The sequence below is a fragment of the Fonsecaea multimorphosa genome (genome assembly GCF_000836435.1).
Source record: "Fonsecaea multimorphosa CBS 102226 unplaced genomic scaffold supercont1.1, whole genome shotgun sequence".
Lineage (NCBI taxonomy): Eukaryota > Fungi > Ascomycota > Eurotiomycetes > Chaetothyriales > Herpotrichiellaceae > Fonsecaea > Fonsecaea multimorphosa.
In genome coordinates this window covers 2359557-2374162 of record NW_015971635.1, presented here as the reverse complement: position 1 = coordinate 2374162, position 14606 = coordinate 2359557, and the positions used below count along the sequence as shown (strand labels likewise).

The window sequence follows — 14606 nt, the reverse complement described above, 5'->3', positions numbered from 1 at the left end:
CGTTTCAGCGAACGTTTGGTCGACTATAGAGAGAGCCACCACCACCATTTTGCAAGGACGCCTCCAATGTTGTCAACTTGGCTCTTACCGGGTAGAGCCCCATGTTGGTCGCAGCAGCAAACTTCGTACGTCCACGACCTCCGCGTTTGTGGCCAGAAAGAGTTAGCCTGTCTAGGGGCTCTTGGGCACCCCAGATGGTGGAGAACGGAAATAGCGGGTAAGGACAAGGTATTGCGACGACAAGACCAACAACGGTGATCAAAAATAATATCTTGAAGCCATGGAGAAGAGAGGACGTAGCCGCTGCAGCTGCTCTTTCCCCGGATCAAGGTGCCATGTACCGCAATTCCCCAGGCTTGCATGGAGTGAGTTCGTCCTCCTGGAAACAGATGGCTGGTGGACGTCAGTGGAGGGAGCCAACTGAGTCAACTCGTCCTCGTCTTGGACATAAAGACATGAAAGGGAAAATGTGGCGTCCCTTTACGGATTCCCTTCATTCTTCTGTTCAAGGCCTCCAGGCGCGTTGCCAGAATATAGATAACGAACCTCTCTTCCACCCCCACCGTCGGTCCTATTCGCATCTCTTTCTTACGACCACCCCTTTCAAGAGCTCATAGCGTTGGGACTGATTCGCTCCATTAAGCAAGAAATGGCAGCCTCAGATGCTCTGTTGTTGAAAGTCTTGCTAACGGCAAAGTCTCTATTCACTCTCTCTCGGCTGTTGGGCATTTTACTCCTACTATATGGAGGTTGGATCGTGTACGCCTTGTACTTTCATCCTCTCGCACGAGTACCGGGACCATTTTGGGCCCGGATAACACGAGGCTGGGCAGCGGTCCAGGTATGGAAGGGGAAAACCCACGAGGTTCATCGGGCTTTGCACAAGATCCATGGTTAGATCCTCGTCCTATATTTATCTCCTTTTTCCTTTTTTCCAATGATGTTCAGCTCTCCGGGCGTATGAGAGGGGACGTGAGTATTCGTCGCTCCTAATACGGCCCCAACCTGATTGCGTTGCAGGAAAGATGGCTGAGCTGACAGTTTCCTCTCCGCACAGGAAAAATCGTCAGGATCGCTCCCGACGAAGTCTCCATATCGGACCCAGATGCCGTCAAGGTAATCTACGGTATCAAGAGTGGCTTCACAAAGGTACGGGACCCCCCTCTTCTCTCGGGAGGCTATATGCCTGGGACCTAGCAAGAAGGCCTGTCAGAAACCTATGACCTCGGCCCCCGCTCTGATGTAGAAATGCAATGTGTGTGGCGCTAAACAGAAGGCCTTGACGAAACAGACTGATTTCTACCTTCCTTACGCCCCAAACCTGAGCCCCAACGGCGACCACTTTGCTCAATTGGACGAAAGGCAGCATGCCGCGCGACGCCGCTATGTCAACAACATCTACTCCATGTCATCGGTACTGGAGTCTGAGCAGTACTTGGACGCGTGTACCGAAGTCTTCATGGCCAAGATGACCAAGTTTGCCGAACGAGGCCAAGTGGTGGACTTGGGGAAATGGATTCAATGGTGAGAGAACAGTTTTCGGGCGTCTTATTCACCCTATAATACTCAACGCACTTTAAGCTGCCGTTTTTTCTGGAGTCAATTCCCCCTTCTCATCCTCCTCCCCCCCGACCTGACTTTCTGAAGGTGAAGTTGACAAGGACCAATTTCGTCCCTCCTGTAGGTACACCTTCGATGTCGTTGGAGAACTCTTCTTCGGACAGCGTTTCGGGTTCATGGACAACGAGAACGATCACGACCACTACATCGAATACCTCGACACGCTGATGGGTCCACTGACTGTGGCTGCCGTGCTCCCTACCTACATTCGAATCCTGCTGCCAGTTATCGGAATTGCCATTCCGCATCTACGGAGGGCATTCCAAGGGTTTGACAAGATCCGGGACGCAGCTAATGAGCAAGTTCGACTACGCCAGGCTTACATGAAGGAGGGCAAAGTCGACCGCTCCGATATCTTGGACAAGCTCTTCAGAGTCCTTCAGGAGAAGGAGGGCTATATCCTCCCTGACATCCACAGCGAGTCCTGCGCGGCTATGTAGGTGAAGTCTCAATCTTTGGCTCCCCTCTTATTTATTGCTCCCCCGCTCTGCTTCTTCTCCCGCGGGCAGAGACTGACGCTATCTGCATACAGCTTCGCCGGCAGTGACACAACTGCAATCGCCATCCGGTCCATCTTCTATCACCTCATGAAGAACCCCGAGGAGTACAAAAAGCTCCAAGTGGAGATCGACGCTGCCCAAGCTGCAGGCAAACTCTCTCCCAAAATCCGATATGCCGAAGCCACGGAACTGCCCTACGTTGTCGGCGCCTGCAAAGAAGGCATGCGGCTACACCCCAGCGTGGCCTTTACGCTCCCGCGCCACGTCCCTCCTGGAGGGGCCATCATTGCTGGCCGATGGTTCCCCGAGGGCATCCGTGTGGGTATCAACCCGGCAGTCCTGCATCGAGACCCGTCCGTGTTTGGCGCGGAACCCGACGAGTTCCGGCCTGAGCGCTGGCATCGAGGTCGTGGTCAACACGATCCTTCCACGATGGACCGATACATGATCCAATTCGGGTCCGGTCCAAGGACATGTTTGGGAAAGAATGTAAGCGTGCTGATTCTCAGAAAAAGAAAATTCCCGCACCGCCAACCTTGTCCAGACGCTTCACGCTTGTCTCTGCGGAGCTAACTGCCATCACTGCTGAAATCAGATCTCCTTGGCCGAGATGCACAAACTAGTCCCCCAGTTTCTGCGGGAATTCGACGTCGAACTCGTGGACCCAAACAAGGAGTGGACTACGCACAACGCCTTCTTCGACAAGCAAACCGAGATCTTTGTTAGGGTGAAGAAGAGGGTTCATGGCTTCCTGAATGACGGCCCAGCACAGGAGCATGAAGTTTCGTCGCAGCCAGCCGCGTAGTCGTGTGGAGCCGGGCAGTGGCAAGGAAGCTGGTTATGTTGCGAGAACAGGGCAACGAAAGGTGCCAAGATAGTGCATCTCGAAGAAAGCCTCGTTGAGGACCTGCCGAGCAATCTTCTTATCTGTTGTATCCATGTGCCTCTCGGCCTTCGCAGTACTTTCGATTAATCAACATCAGTCCAATCTTTCGTGGTCAGATTAAGTGTATGGAAGGGGTTGCAGAAAGTATATGGTTGCCGCCGTCGTGCTGGTATCGACAGACTGGCAGTCCCAAGAACGCACATGGACATGGACACAAACATCTTTTCAATTTGCAAGTCTCAGTTCAGTGCCAGTATTGCTTTCCACAATCGCTTTCAGCTCGCTCAGAAATCGGGGTTCGATGTCTGTCGGAGGCCCGACATCTTCTTCGATGATGGATGTGATTTTCTGGACTTTGTACTGAGATACTGCGCTGTCGCAGTACAAAAAGGGATACTCCTCGAAGAAACGTCGGTCTAGTTTGACCGATGACAGATCCGAGCACATGAGGTCGTATATCTTCTGGATCACCTGCACGCCCTCAGAAACAGCGTTATACGACTTGTGAAAAGGTTCTTGGCCTTTGGAGGTGGCTTTGGAACGTGCGCCTATTCTGCCGCCGCCGCTGCTGCAGTCTCTACGCCATTCACGCTCAAGCGTACTACGTTTGTCGTTCCTTGGCGATGGCGTGATGCTTCCATTTTGTTTCTCGAGAAGGCAAAGGTCCCAGACACGGAAGCTGACATTGCATTCTGAAGAGGGGGAACCAGGGCCGTCACTGTTACAGTTCAGGCTGTCTTTCTTGTTTCTTACTCTCCCCATTACGGATGACTTGACTCGTCGGGGCGAGACCACATTCAGCAGCGCAGTACGGACGAGCAAATCAATGTCGATGTGGTCCTGGTGAAGAATGATGCGATCCCGAAGTTCTGGCCATGGCATCCAATCGATGAATGCTGAGTGAGGGACGTGCAGTTGGGCCCAAGTCGGCCGGAAATACGGAGGGAGGCGGGAGTACCTTTTTTTGGAGGGGAAATTCCTCCAAGCCTCAAGTTGGCTGAAATAGATGCATGCGCCCTGGCAAAGGCGTCAGTGAAGTGTCCGTTGCAAAGTGGCCAAACGCCTAGTCTGGAATGAGGCACAAGAACTCAGCAGCCTTGGACTTACCGACATCCTCCAGAAGATCTCCGAAGACGGCCATGACCGCTCAATTACCCACCGTATCCCATGGATGGTAAGATTTTGACAGAGTCGGTCCCTGGGTGGTGTATCAGAACATGTTTGGATCTGAATGCGGAACTGGATCTGAGGCCTAGACTTACCGCCCCCGTGAAGGGTTTAATCCTTGCCTGAGAAGAATGCCTAGGGCATAGATGAATTTGTCCACTTTCCACTGCGGCGGCACCCCGTAGAAGCCCTTTTCAATCTCCTTGAAATTTGGCTCGATTGGTTGAGGTAAGCGAGGGGCTGCACGGTTCTCTGTTTTTGCACCCGACTCCATAGAAGAGGGATCTAATGAATCCACGCTACTATTAGAGTCTTGAACCGCTAGATCCAGGGCTGAAGCGGATGAAGCTGATAGCCCTTGTGGATGTTCATCGACGTGATATACAGCGAGTGTAGTCCCAGGCTCTGAAGAGGCCATTTCTTCATCTTCTTGTGTAGACATTGGGCCATGGAAAGCTGCCGTGCCGCCGGACAAGTCAGCACCAACGTCAAGGTCCACGGGCAGGTTTGCGTCGGCCAAAGACCACAGATCCATATCTTGAATTCCCGTCATGTCATTTCCAATCGGTCCTGTGGAATGGGGACCACCCTGAGGTTCGCCGGTGCTGGGTATGACAGCTTCGTAGCTTTCTCTAAGAGAATCCCATGTACTTTGGTCGTCCAGTGGGACCGAGGACAGATCACAATGTTGAAAATGGCATGGCTCTTGCATAATTATGGCATCGACATCGCTACCTGGGGGAATTTGAAGGGACCAGGGCTGCTGTTCGTAGAAGCTTTCAAGTGCCACGTTGAAGTTTGTAACCCCAAGATCCGAGCTATCGATCATGCCGAATTCGGATGCGGACTGCACTTGTGCTTGTACTGGGGTGTCCCATGAGTTGGTGAAATGGAAGTCCAACGGGAACACGGACGACGCTTCGTCGGCCTCTATTCGCGGAGAGAGACAGTCCTGCGTGGTCACTGGAGGTTGCGCATACAAAGCCGGCCAGCTATGTAGCCCTTGCTGGGTGTCCGACGGCCAATGACTATCAGCAAGCAGTTCGGCTCGCTCGTGCCACGGGCAAGAATGTCGGACGAGACTTGAGCAGATGCGTTCCAGTTGCTGGACTCGATAGGATAGCTCCTTCTGACTCCGCGTCATTGCCTCGAATCTCATCTCTAGGCTAGCCAAGGGGCATTCGTGTGTATGCGCATCCCAATCTGCCTGTGATAGCCTCGGCCAGCCCGTGGTGCAAACGTCGTGCGAATATAACGGCGGTAGATCCATCCCGTGGAAAATGTGCTCAGATGAGGTGTCTAGACAAGTCAGTCTTTCAAAGTCGTCGGACTGGCGTCGAGGAGTTCGGTGGTGCTCGAACCGTCATTCTAGGGAAGGGGAAAAGAGGGTCCAACGGCAAGCAAAGAAGTTGAATTCGGGGGTCGAAGTCTTGGAAGAAAGTGCGATGATTGAGGTCAGGTAGCAATGAGCCAAGTCACTCCCTGCCATGGTGCAGTAACTCCATGTGGAAACCTCTCAATGCAGCGCTAAAGACCTTGTTGTCGGGGGCCCCGATTTGCTGCCTCGGCCGCCTGCGGAAATCTGGGGAGCCTGCGGAGAGGCGGGGCAATCTTCTTCCTGTGCCTCCTGTGACTGGGGACGACTCCGTTTGAGCTTCGACCGGACTCTAAGCGTCCAGTGGAAGGCGACGCCCCCACTGCGGTGACGCCAAGGTGGTACCTTTACGTGCCGGAGAAGAGGAGAACCGACGAGCTGAATACGGGGTGGAGGGCCGGAAATTGTGGGTGCGAAGAGTGTGGGTGTAGAATGTGAACCTGGTGACTGCCCGCTAGCGCAGTAGTAGCAGGAGGCAAGCGGGAGGTGAGCGGGAGGTGAGCGCCTCAATAGTACCTGGTAATTAGTAACCATCTGGCTCGCTAGGTGCCATCATCATCTGCCAAGTCCTGAGCCTCGCCGGCCTCGGCGGTCTTGGGTACACTGCCGGTGCCCAGGTGCAGTGCCATACTAACTGCTGTGCCCCTGCCTGCACTGTATAGCTCATCCTTGCTTGCTCTCTCTCACCCGGAATGCCCTGCTGCCCTGGACTTTTCATGGCAAGCATACCTACCTAGGTAGTGAACGGAACAGCTGGCACAAGAAAGAGCAGTGCAGATGCAAATGAAAAACCCCATCTGCGCATCTGCACCTTGCCCACACTTGACCAACATCGACACCAATATAACCTGATGTCGTTTCAATGCCCTCAATGCCTCAAGATCTACTCCAGGCAGCGCTATCTCGACCGCCACAGTATCGCTCATAGTCAAGAGAGACCCCACGTCTGTCCCATCTGTTGCTACCGTTTTGGCCGCAGGTTTGTCACCGCCATTGTGTATGAGCGAGACCCGAATACTATGTACAGGCACTAATGCACCACGTTTGGAGGGATGTTCTTGTGCGGCACATGCGCTTTCATGCTCGCAATCAGTCTCTGGAGGATTCCCGGTCCGTTTTCGCCTGCGATGCTTGCTTCGAGTCCAAGTCACGCTGCACCAATGAATCCCCCTGCCCTCGCTGCTCCCATATGAAAATCAACTGCACCATCTCTCGACAATCCAAAAGGCAAGGCAGACCCACGTTGGGCAGAATTGTTGAAACCAGGGGTGCAGAAGCAGAGGCCATGCCGACGAGAATGATCTCTTCAACAGAATCCAATGTTTCCAGTTCTCGTCACTCATCTTACATCGAATCACGAACGGCACGGACAAGGACTCGAGATAACGCCTCGCCTACGAATGAACACCTTAATGAACAATTACCTTCTTAAGCAAGATACGATCATCAGGCATTAAGTCGATTGAATCTCACAGTATAGCTCTTATCTCGGGCCAGTCTGGCGAGTTGCGAAAGACCCGAACAAGTCTTGTGAGAGAGGCTGAAGCTGTCTTCCCGCACATCTCTCTTCAACAGGCTCTCTCACGGGTAGAGACCTCATTCAATTGATGCTTGTAGTGGATTTGCAAGTGCCTCGACAACGTATCCTGGCGGTCAAAACAGATTCGTACTAGAATCCTGCAGGACTCGAAACATAATCCCATAAGAATCATACGGTCTCGTATTGGCATCCATGATCGTACAGTCTTCTCTAATAATCTACAGTCTCGTATTAGAATCCTGCATCCTCGTATGAGAAGCTCGTATGGATGCAGATTTCCCAGGTCAAAGTCTTATGATCCTGTATACATATTGGTAAGAGGGGAAAAGTTGAGTGAGTTCCGCTGCGGCGCTCAAAGCCCCGATGGTTCAGAAACATTCACCCCCTGCTCGACCGTAAAGACCTCGTTCATCACCTCACCTATCTGTTGCGACCTCTGGCGGATATCCTGTGTTGACAGGGTGCCGACCTCGCAGACGAAATAATCAATGTGTTGCGCGGGCACCCATTCAAAATAGACGTTGCGTACCGTCACCATTTTGTCCCACAGGGAGGAGGACTCCTGCTGGTGCTGCTGCTCCTGCACGTCCCAGCTGCCGGTGAGCTCAGCCGTGTCGTTGTCCTCTTCCGCATGATCCCCCGCCGCTCCGGGGGCCGCGATCTTTTCGCTCTCGCTGACGCACACGACCACCGCCTTGCCGTTCGTGACGGCCTTGCTGACCAGCGCGGCTGCGAGGGAGCCGGTCTTGTTGCTCACGTCTCCGGCCTCGGAGATGCGATCGGCGCCGATCACGACAAGGTCGACGTCCCGACTCAGCACGCCGACCGAGGCGTCGCTCGCAAGAACGACCCGCAGGCGCTCATCAAGGGGCGGCAGGCCTTCGGCGCGGCGTCTCTGGGCTTCGTCGGTCAAGAATTTGGCGAAACTCACGCCTTCATTCAGCGGGCGGGATTCCAAGATGCGCAGTTCTAGTGACAGCGTCTCGTCGGCCTCGAGGGCATGGATCACCGCAGCTTTGATGGTCGAGGACGAACTCAGGGTCAATATTTTGATGTGCCGCCCCTTTTCACCTGCGTGGGCCTGAGCACTTGAACTTGACCGGAACCTCTCCTGCAGGAACTTCGAGAACTGCAGACTCACTTGTTTGGATATCTCGGCCCTGTTGGCGACCGAGGCCTCTAGGCTTTGTCTTACTTTCTCGATAAAGTCTGGTGGAGGAGGGTCAATGTGAGTCTTTGCTTCTTTCAAAGCTGCCGCGACAGCATTGGATATCGCAGCTGCCATGCTTGGTCGTCCGTTAAAGGCGAGATGGAATGCCTGTCGTTGAAGACCCTTCCACCACTCATCCGCGTCTTTGTGTTGCTGCGGGGCTTGCTGGTCGTGTTCCACGATCCGGATCAATGACTTCACGGCCATGGTGGCCAGTTCTCTCGCTCCGTGTGAATGATCCAGTCGCAGCTCTTCGAGTCCTTGGTACAAGACGCTGTCGGGTTCGACCCAGACCTGCCCGAGCGTCATCTCCAGCCTGGGCACGCAATCATCCAGTATCCTGCCACTAAGGACGTCGTCGACATCCTGCCACTGACAGCCCAGATGCTCAAAATTCATCTGGAGGCCCAATTTCTCGACGTCATTGTCGTAGTCGGCCGTCTCCGCGGTCAGGCGGAACGCAAAAGGCCAGACCTTCCAGATGCGCCCTTTCACCTTACGCTCACCTTCATCGCTAACCACGGCTTTCCGGTCCGTAAACTCGAACCCGGCCCCTCGTCTCCACAGCTCGATCTGCTGTGGTCCGAAGGAAGTCTCTTCGCGCAGTTCGCGCCAGGCGGCCTGCAGCGGCGACTGGTCATATGTCTCGACCGAGCCCGCAATGGGCGCAAGCTTCCTGCGGTATGTGCTGACTTTATCAGAGCGGCGGAACAATAGAACCCGATAAGGTTTGGACGCGTATGGCTTGTGGGGAAAGAGGAGGACAGACACAACTGTACGTCGCTCGAGGTTCTGTCCGGCTGCGGCGAGTGATTGAGCCATCCTCGCGTAGCTGGTTACAATCACAAGGACTCGTGTTTCATCGTTTGTGATAGTTTGAGGAGTAGAAGCCTAGTTTGTGCAGACCGGGCTCAATCATCCTAGATTTGTAGGGAATTACATCAGATGCTCAAGACAAAGAGCTGGTCTGGTGTCACACCATCGGCCACATGTCCAGATGCGAGTTTCCCGCCCGTTTTCCGACACGATCCGAGTGGAACACGCAACTCGCCAAACGATAGCGGCCGCACCTACGTGTCTACGAGGTACAGCTCAGCGCAGGTTGGTTGCTTGATTGATTGAATTGATTTACATTTGGAAGGTTTCTTCCCTTGATGCCAGTATTTCTTTCTCAAGTTCCTGCGCACATCGACCCACATCTAGTCGGCCGTTCTCCCCTTCGCGGTCTCTTACTGACTTGACTGCTCGTCCACCATGCAACCCATGCTACTATTACCGGGGAACCGAAGCGATCACTCTGCGGAAACATTACCTTAGCAAAGGATGCGTCCATCTCCTCGAAAACGATGGATGGCTTTAATCGCGCTACCCTGATTAGGGCGCCTCGATTCCTAGAAGCAGGGTCCCTCTGGATTTCCTCACTGTTACTGTCTATCATTACTCAGGAACGCGGACATTACTGCATAATGCCTCCTCCCCGAGGTTGTATCTATATATATTGGGCTGCCAGCCGCACACCAGATTCTCCAGGACGCTCTGAAACTTCTCGTTATTCAATAACTGTAACGGGCAAACGCTGTTTGGGAATCGACGGAGTTTGCAGAAGTCGGTATCACTCTGAACAAGCCCCTAACGTGGCCACCGAGGATTGGTCCTGATTTCAATAACCACAATGACTACAACTGCCCAACTCCTGTCACATCCTGAATCCGTCCACGTCTATGGTCGGGCGGCGTACCTTCATCTCGTCGATCCCGAGATCAGAATCTATTACATGGAATCTTTCCCATCCGGCATACAGAAGAAGAAAGGCACAATCCTTTTGATTCATGGATTCCCCCAGACCTCATACCAATTCCGACACGTAATGGCGCCCTTGGCCGAAGCCGGGTACCACGTCATCGCCCCCGATCTGTTGGGCCACGGCTTCAGTAGTAAGCCCATTGGTGACATTCACCAACAGAGCCCATTCACGGCCAAGAGTCTGGCAAGAGACCTGTATCGGCTCGTGACGGAGCACATTGGCGTCAAGGACAAGATTCATCTCGTCGGCTACGATATTGGCGGCATCGTCACGCACCCGTATGTCTGCCAATTCCCCGAGAGCGTCGCCAGCGTGACCTGGGGGGAGTGCCTGCTGCCGGGATCCAAGTTCTACGAAATGTACAAACACACCCGGAAGATGTGGCATTTCGACTTCCACAGCCATAACACGGAACTCGCCGTGGCCCTGGTGTCGGGCAAGGAGCGGCTGTACGTCAAATACTTCTTCGACCGGCAGACCCAGAACCAGACCGTGTTCCCGCCCGAGGCCGTCGACTTTTATGCCCAGCAGTACGCGGCGCCGGACTCGCTCCGGTGCGCATTCCTGGTCTACCGCGCCTTCGACGCCGACGCCGCGGATAATCTGCAGTGGAGGGAGGAGATGGGCAAACTCAAGGTCAAGAACATGATGCTGTCCGGTCAGAGGAGCTTCCACGCGGACGAGGCCGTGGAGATGGCGCAGGAGTTCTACGAAAACGTACAGATCGGCACGGTGCCAGAGGCCGGACACTATCTAGCCGAGGAGAATCCGCGGGGGTTCATGGACGAGCTGTTGAAGTTTATAGAAGCTTGAAGAGGGGAACACCCTCCAGTTAATTGTACGGATCTAAACCATTCCTACAGCTGACTCTTGGTGATGACCGTCGGTTTTATGATGGATATACGGTGGGTATCTAGGTATTTACTGGGACGGATATATGTCTGGTAGATGATAGTCATTGCACCGGCTACATGCACCCCCTTCCTACCCACCGTCCACTGCGGAATCCCGGGCGACATCATCATCAAAGTGAGATATCGTCATACCATTTACATTAAGATGTGGGGTACCCCCCTAACAACGGGGCTCCCGCTATAAAATTACCCAAAACCAAGCCCCTCTTCTGGAGTAGTCCGGGGCCGGGGACACTGCGCAATCCGGTATCATACGCGCATTGTTGACGAGGAGTCACGGCCAGCAAACCCCCCCTTTGAGCTATTCAAAGTGGACATGTGTGAGAGGTACACAGTTTTGCACGCTTACAGCAGCCATATCCTGGAATATAGGGAGCAGGTTTCTGTGTCATTGCATCTACTGGATAGATTAGCCCTGTATTTCTTGCATTGCTCTGTTCTCTTGCTCTTCGGAAGGGTTGCTTGCCATCTATATACAACTTTGCCTCTGAGGAGGCTTTCTCCTTTGGAACTTGATGGGTAGACGGGAATCCCTGGAAGTGACTGGGATAGGGTCGCTGGATTGTCACACGCTCTTTGGAGGCTGGAGTTTGGGTTTCTTAACCCGCCTTACTCCTCCTTATCAATCGAGTTTGATGTCGTAAGGCGTCGAGGGATCTCTGATTCTGCCGAAGTTCAGCAAGTGCCCAAGGGGCTTGACCATAAAGTCAGGGGCTTAAGGGCTTACGGGCTAATCAAATGGCGGCGCTGGATATGACTGGGTCCATCAGGATTCCCTGCTCGATAGATATAGACCGAGGTTACCCCAGGAGTATTAGGCGTCGTCATCTGCTCCCCACTAAGAGGAGGAGATTGTCCTGTCTACAAGCTGCCTGTCAAGCACACCATCTAGTAGCTTGCCCTTGAATGTCTCAAGGCACAATTGAGGATCATACTGATTGAATAGAAGGGCATACGCGTCTCAATCCAATCCCAAGTATGAAATCTTGCCATCCAATATTCTTTCAACTAAATTGCCAGGATGCCTATGCGCTCCTCTTTGCGAATCTTGAGGCTCCCTTGTTGTTGTACCACATTTTGTACCACAAGTGCTTTCGTACACGACAACTAGGCCAAGAAATTGTTACAATCTCTAGTAAACTCAATGGCGACGTCCGAAGCTCGACCCGAGTTCGTGGCGGCTCGGTTTCGCGCGACCAGAGCGTGTTACGGCTGCCGACAAAAGCGAGTCAAATGTGATGCCATGGATCAAGGCACCCCTTGCTCCAGATGCGTCGCGAGCGGGCACACCAATTGCCTCTTGTTCGAGTCGAAAAGGGGCACTTATAAGAGACGAAAGAAGACCACCAGTCCGGTGCAACCAGTAATTCATGGCCCTCACCTTTCAGACCCTGATGTACAGCAGACATTTCAACAACCTACCACGTCAAATGCCTTGAAAGCGGGCTCAACTGAAGAGGTCCGACGACAGCCTGTCTCACCACAGCCAACAAGCCATGGGTCCAGGTTTTCGAGCGAGGTTCTCGCAAGACACGAAGACAGAGGACAGGCGGAGCTGCCATCGGCGCCCTTGGTTGGGGGAAGGAGCGTCGCCGAAGCCGTAGCCATGTACTCTGTTGCAGTTGGTGGGCCCGGAAACGTCACGGAAGACAGTACAGGAGAAGCCAGTGAACCTCAAAATCAGCCGACGTCTTTGGATTGTTCGTCGCCAGCAGACTCGTGCACCACACTTTCGCCATATCCCGATATTTCGTGGGCCTCGACCTTTGACCCCTTCCTCAAAACCAGGACGACCCCAGGGTTTGCCGACAGGGCTAACAGATTCTCCATTACCCATCTCGACGAATCGTTTCCTCTGTCCCTTGTTCTTCAGAATCAAGGCGAAGGCAAGAAGCCGCAACTGCATTATCTCTCTCCAGCAAATCCCGAACCATCAGCCCACCGTCAGTGTTCGGGAGAAGGCCAGCATCCCGCCCACATTCCGACTGAAGACATCAAGTTCCTTCATGCACGGGGCTGTTTCACCCTCCCTGACCCTGACGTCCTTGATTTTTTGGTCAAGACATTCCTCGACCGAGTGTACCCTCTGTATCCTATCTTTACGTCGCGCGGCAGCTTCCTCAAACCTTACAGAACTCAGCAGATCCCCTGGCTCCTGTTTCATTCGGTTTGTTTTGCGGCAGTGACTTTTGCAGACGAGGACGCTCTGTTCCGCGCGGGCTACAAGGACAGGATGGAGGCGCGGCTGTTATTCTACAGAAAGGCAAAAGCCCTGTTCGACATGGGCTATCACATGAACAAGATCATGGTGCTTCAGAGCGTCATTCTCCTGAGCTTCTGGGGCAGTGTGCATAACAACTATTGGAACTCGGCGAGCTGGATTGGAACAGGCGTCATCATCGCCGAGTCCCTGGGGATCCATCGATCCATGAAAGAGACAAAACTCGCTCCAGAGGACAAGAGCTTGTTGAGGCGACTCTGGTGGGTTTTGTTCGTACGGGACACCGGAGCGGCCACCTTTTCGGGGCGTCAGTTCCGCATGAACACCGTCGACGTGGCGGACGTGGAGATGTTAAGTCCCGAGGACTTTGTCACTGATGCGCGAGATGATGAAGGAGAAGAAGAAGCAGGAGAAGGCAGCGTGCATTATCCTCTTGACAGCTCTTTTGGCCTATTCCACGTCGAAAACACCAAGCTCGCCGTCATCCTGCGACGGATCGTGCTCTCGAAGCGTACTGGACACGGCCCAAACCATGACCAACTGTGCCACGAGCTCCAGCAGTGGAGGAACGACCTGCCACCAGAGGTCGCTTGGGGAGAGAACTGTGGCACAACAAAGCCGGGTCTACTTCCGACGTGTCTTGCGCTCTCTTACAATCACAATCTGATTCTCGCGAACCTGAGCAGCCGCCACTTCCTACAACCGGCGAGCTCTGTCCGCCCAGATTACCCCAGCGTCAGAAGCCTAGATACGGCCTGCGAGAACGCCGCTCATCAGATTCTTGACCTGGCATGCGCCATGGCGACCAAATCAACCTTTTCGCGCCTGCCGCACGAGGCCTTCCACGCACTGTTCCTGGCAGAAGCAGTCTTCTACTCACAGGTCTTGTCACCGACGGACCCGGTCGGGGCGAAAATGGGCCGCATGGCCGTCACTACGTGCCAGGTGGTTTGGCACGGCGTTCGACGAGCTTGGGATCCCGCGCGGTGGGCCATGAAGCTGTTCGAGAATCTCCTTGACGCGGCGGCGAGACAGCGGCAGTCATCAGACGACGCGCAGCAGATGCTGGTAAGCAATACATCCAATGCGCAGGAAAGCAGCCTCTTGGATGTGCCCATGAATGACTTTGGGGGGATGGACTTGGTGTTCTCGTCCATGTTCGACATGTCGACTGGGATGGACGGCATGACGGGCGACTCGTCACAGATGATGTTTTCGTTCGATCTCACAGACGAAGCTCAGTGGTGATCGGTGATCATGTCAATTCAGGTTGATCAACGAGTTGTCATTTCACAAATAGCTACAGACACCGACACCTTCGTGATGAACACACCTTTTGCCTCAACATGCATCTTATAACAAGGTAGTC

General features: G+C 53.7%; 5 protein-coding genes across 5 annotated transcripts; 3 read left to right on the top strand and 2 right to left on the bottom strand.

The window, feature by feature from the left end:
* Positions 1-66: 66 nt before the first annotated feature.
* Z520_00895 (uncharacterized protein) lies at positions 67-2925 on the top strand (the record flags this gene model as incomplete). Its single annotated transcript, XM_016771414.1, has 6 exons — positions 67-91; positions 1058-1149; positions 1292-1524; positions 1685-2056; positions 2153-2609; positions 2716-2925. The coding sequence occupies 6 exons, from the start codon at positions 67-69 to the stop codon at positions 2923-2925; spliced, it is 1389 nt and encodes a 462-aa protein (XP_016638324.1).
* Positions 2926-3231: 306 nt separating this feature from the next.
* Z520_00894 (uncharacterized protein) lies at positions 3232-5317 on the bottom strand (the record flags this gene model as incomplete). Its single annotated transcript, XM_016771413.1, has 3 exons — positions 3232-4023; positions 4114-4204; positions 4269-5317. 3 exons carry the CDS (start codon positions 5315-5317, stop codon positions 3232-3234), a joined length of 1932 nt encoding a protein of 643 aa, XP_016638323.1.
* Positions 5318-7440: 2123 nt separating this feature from the next.
* Z520_00893 (uncharacterized protein) lies at positions 7441-9120 on the bottom strand (the record flags this gene model as incomplete). Its single annotated transcript, XM_016771412.1, has 1 exon — positions 7441-9120. One exon carries the CDS (start codon positions 9118-9120, stop codon positions 7441-7443), a length of 1680 nt encoding a protein of 559 aa, XP_016638322.1.
* An 850-nt stretch (positions 9121-9970) lies between these two features.
* Z520_00892 (uncharacterized protein) lies at positions 9971-10915 on the top strand (the record flags this gene model as incomplete). The annotated part of the gene is made up of 1 exon (XM_016771411.1): positions 9971-10915. The coding sequence occupies one exon, from the start codon at positions 9971-9973 to the stop codon at positions 10913-10915; it is 945 nt and encodes a 314-aa protein (XP_016638321.1).
* Positions 10916-12160: 1245 nt separating this feature from the next.
* On the top strand, positions 12161-14485 carry Z520_00891 (uncharacterized protein; the record flags this gene model as incomplete). Its single annotated transcript, XM_016771410.1, has 1 exon — positions 12161-14485. The coding sequence occupies one exon, from the start codon at positions 12161-12163 to the stop codon at positions 14483-14485; it is 2325 nt and encodes a 774-aa protein (XP_016638320.1).
* Between the last annotated feature and the right edge of the window lie 121 nt (positions 14486-14606).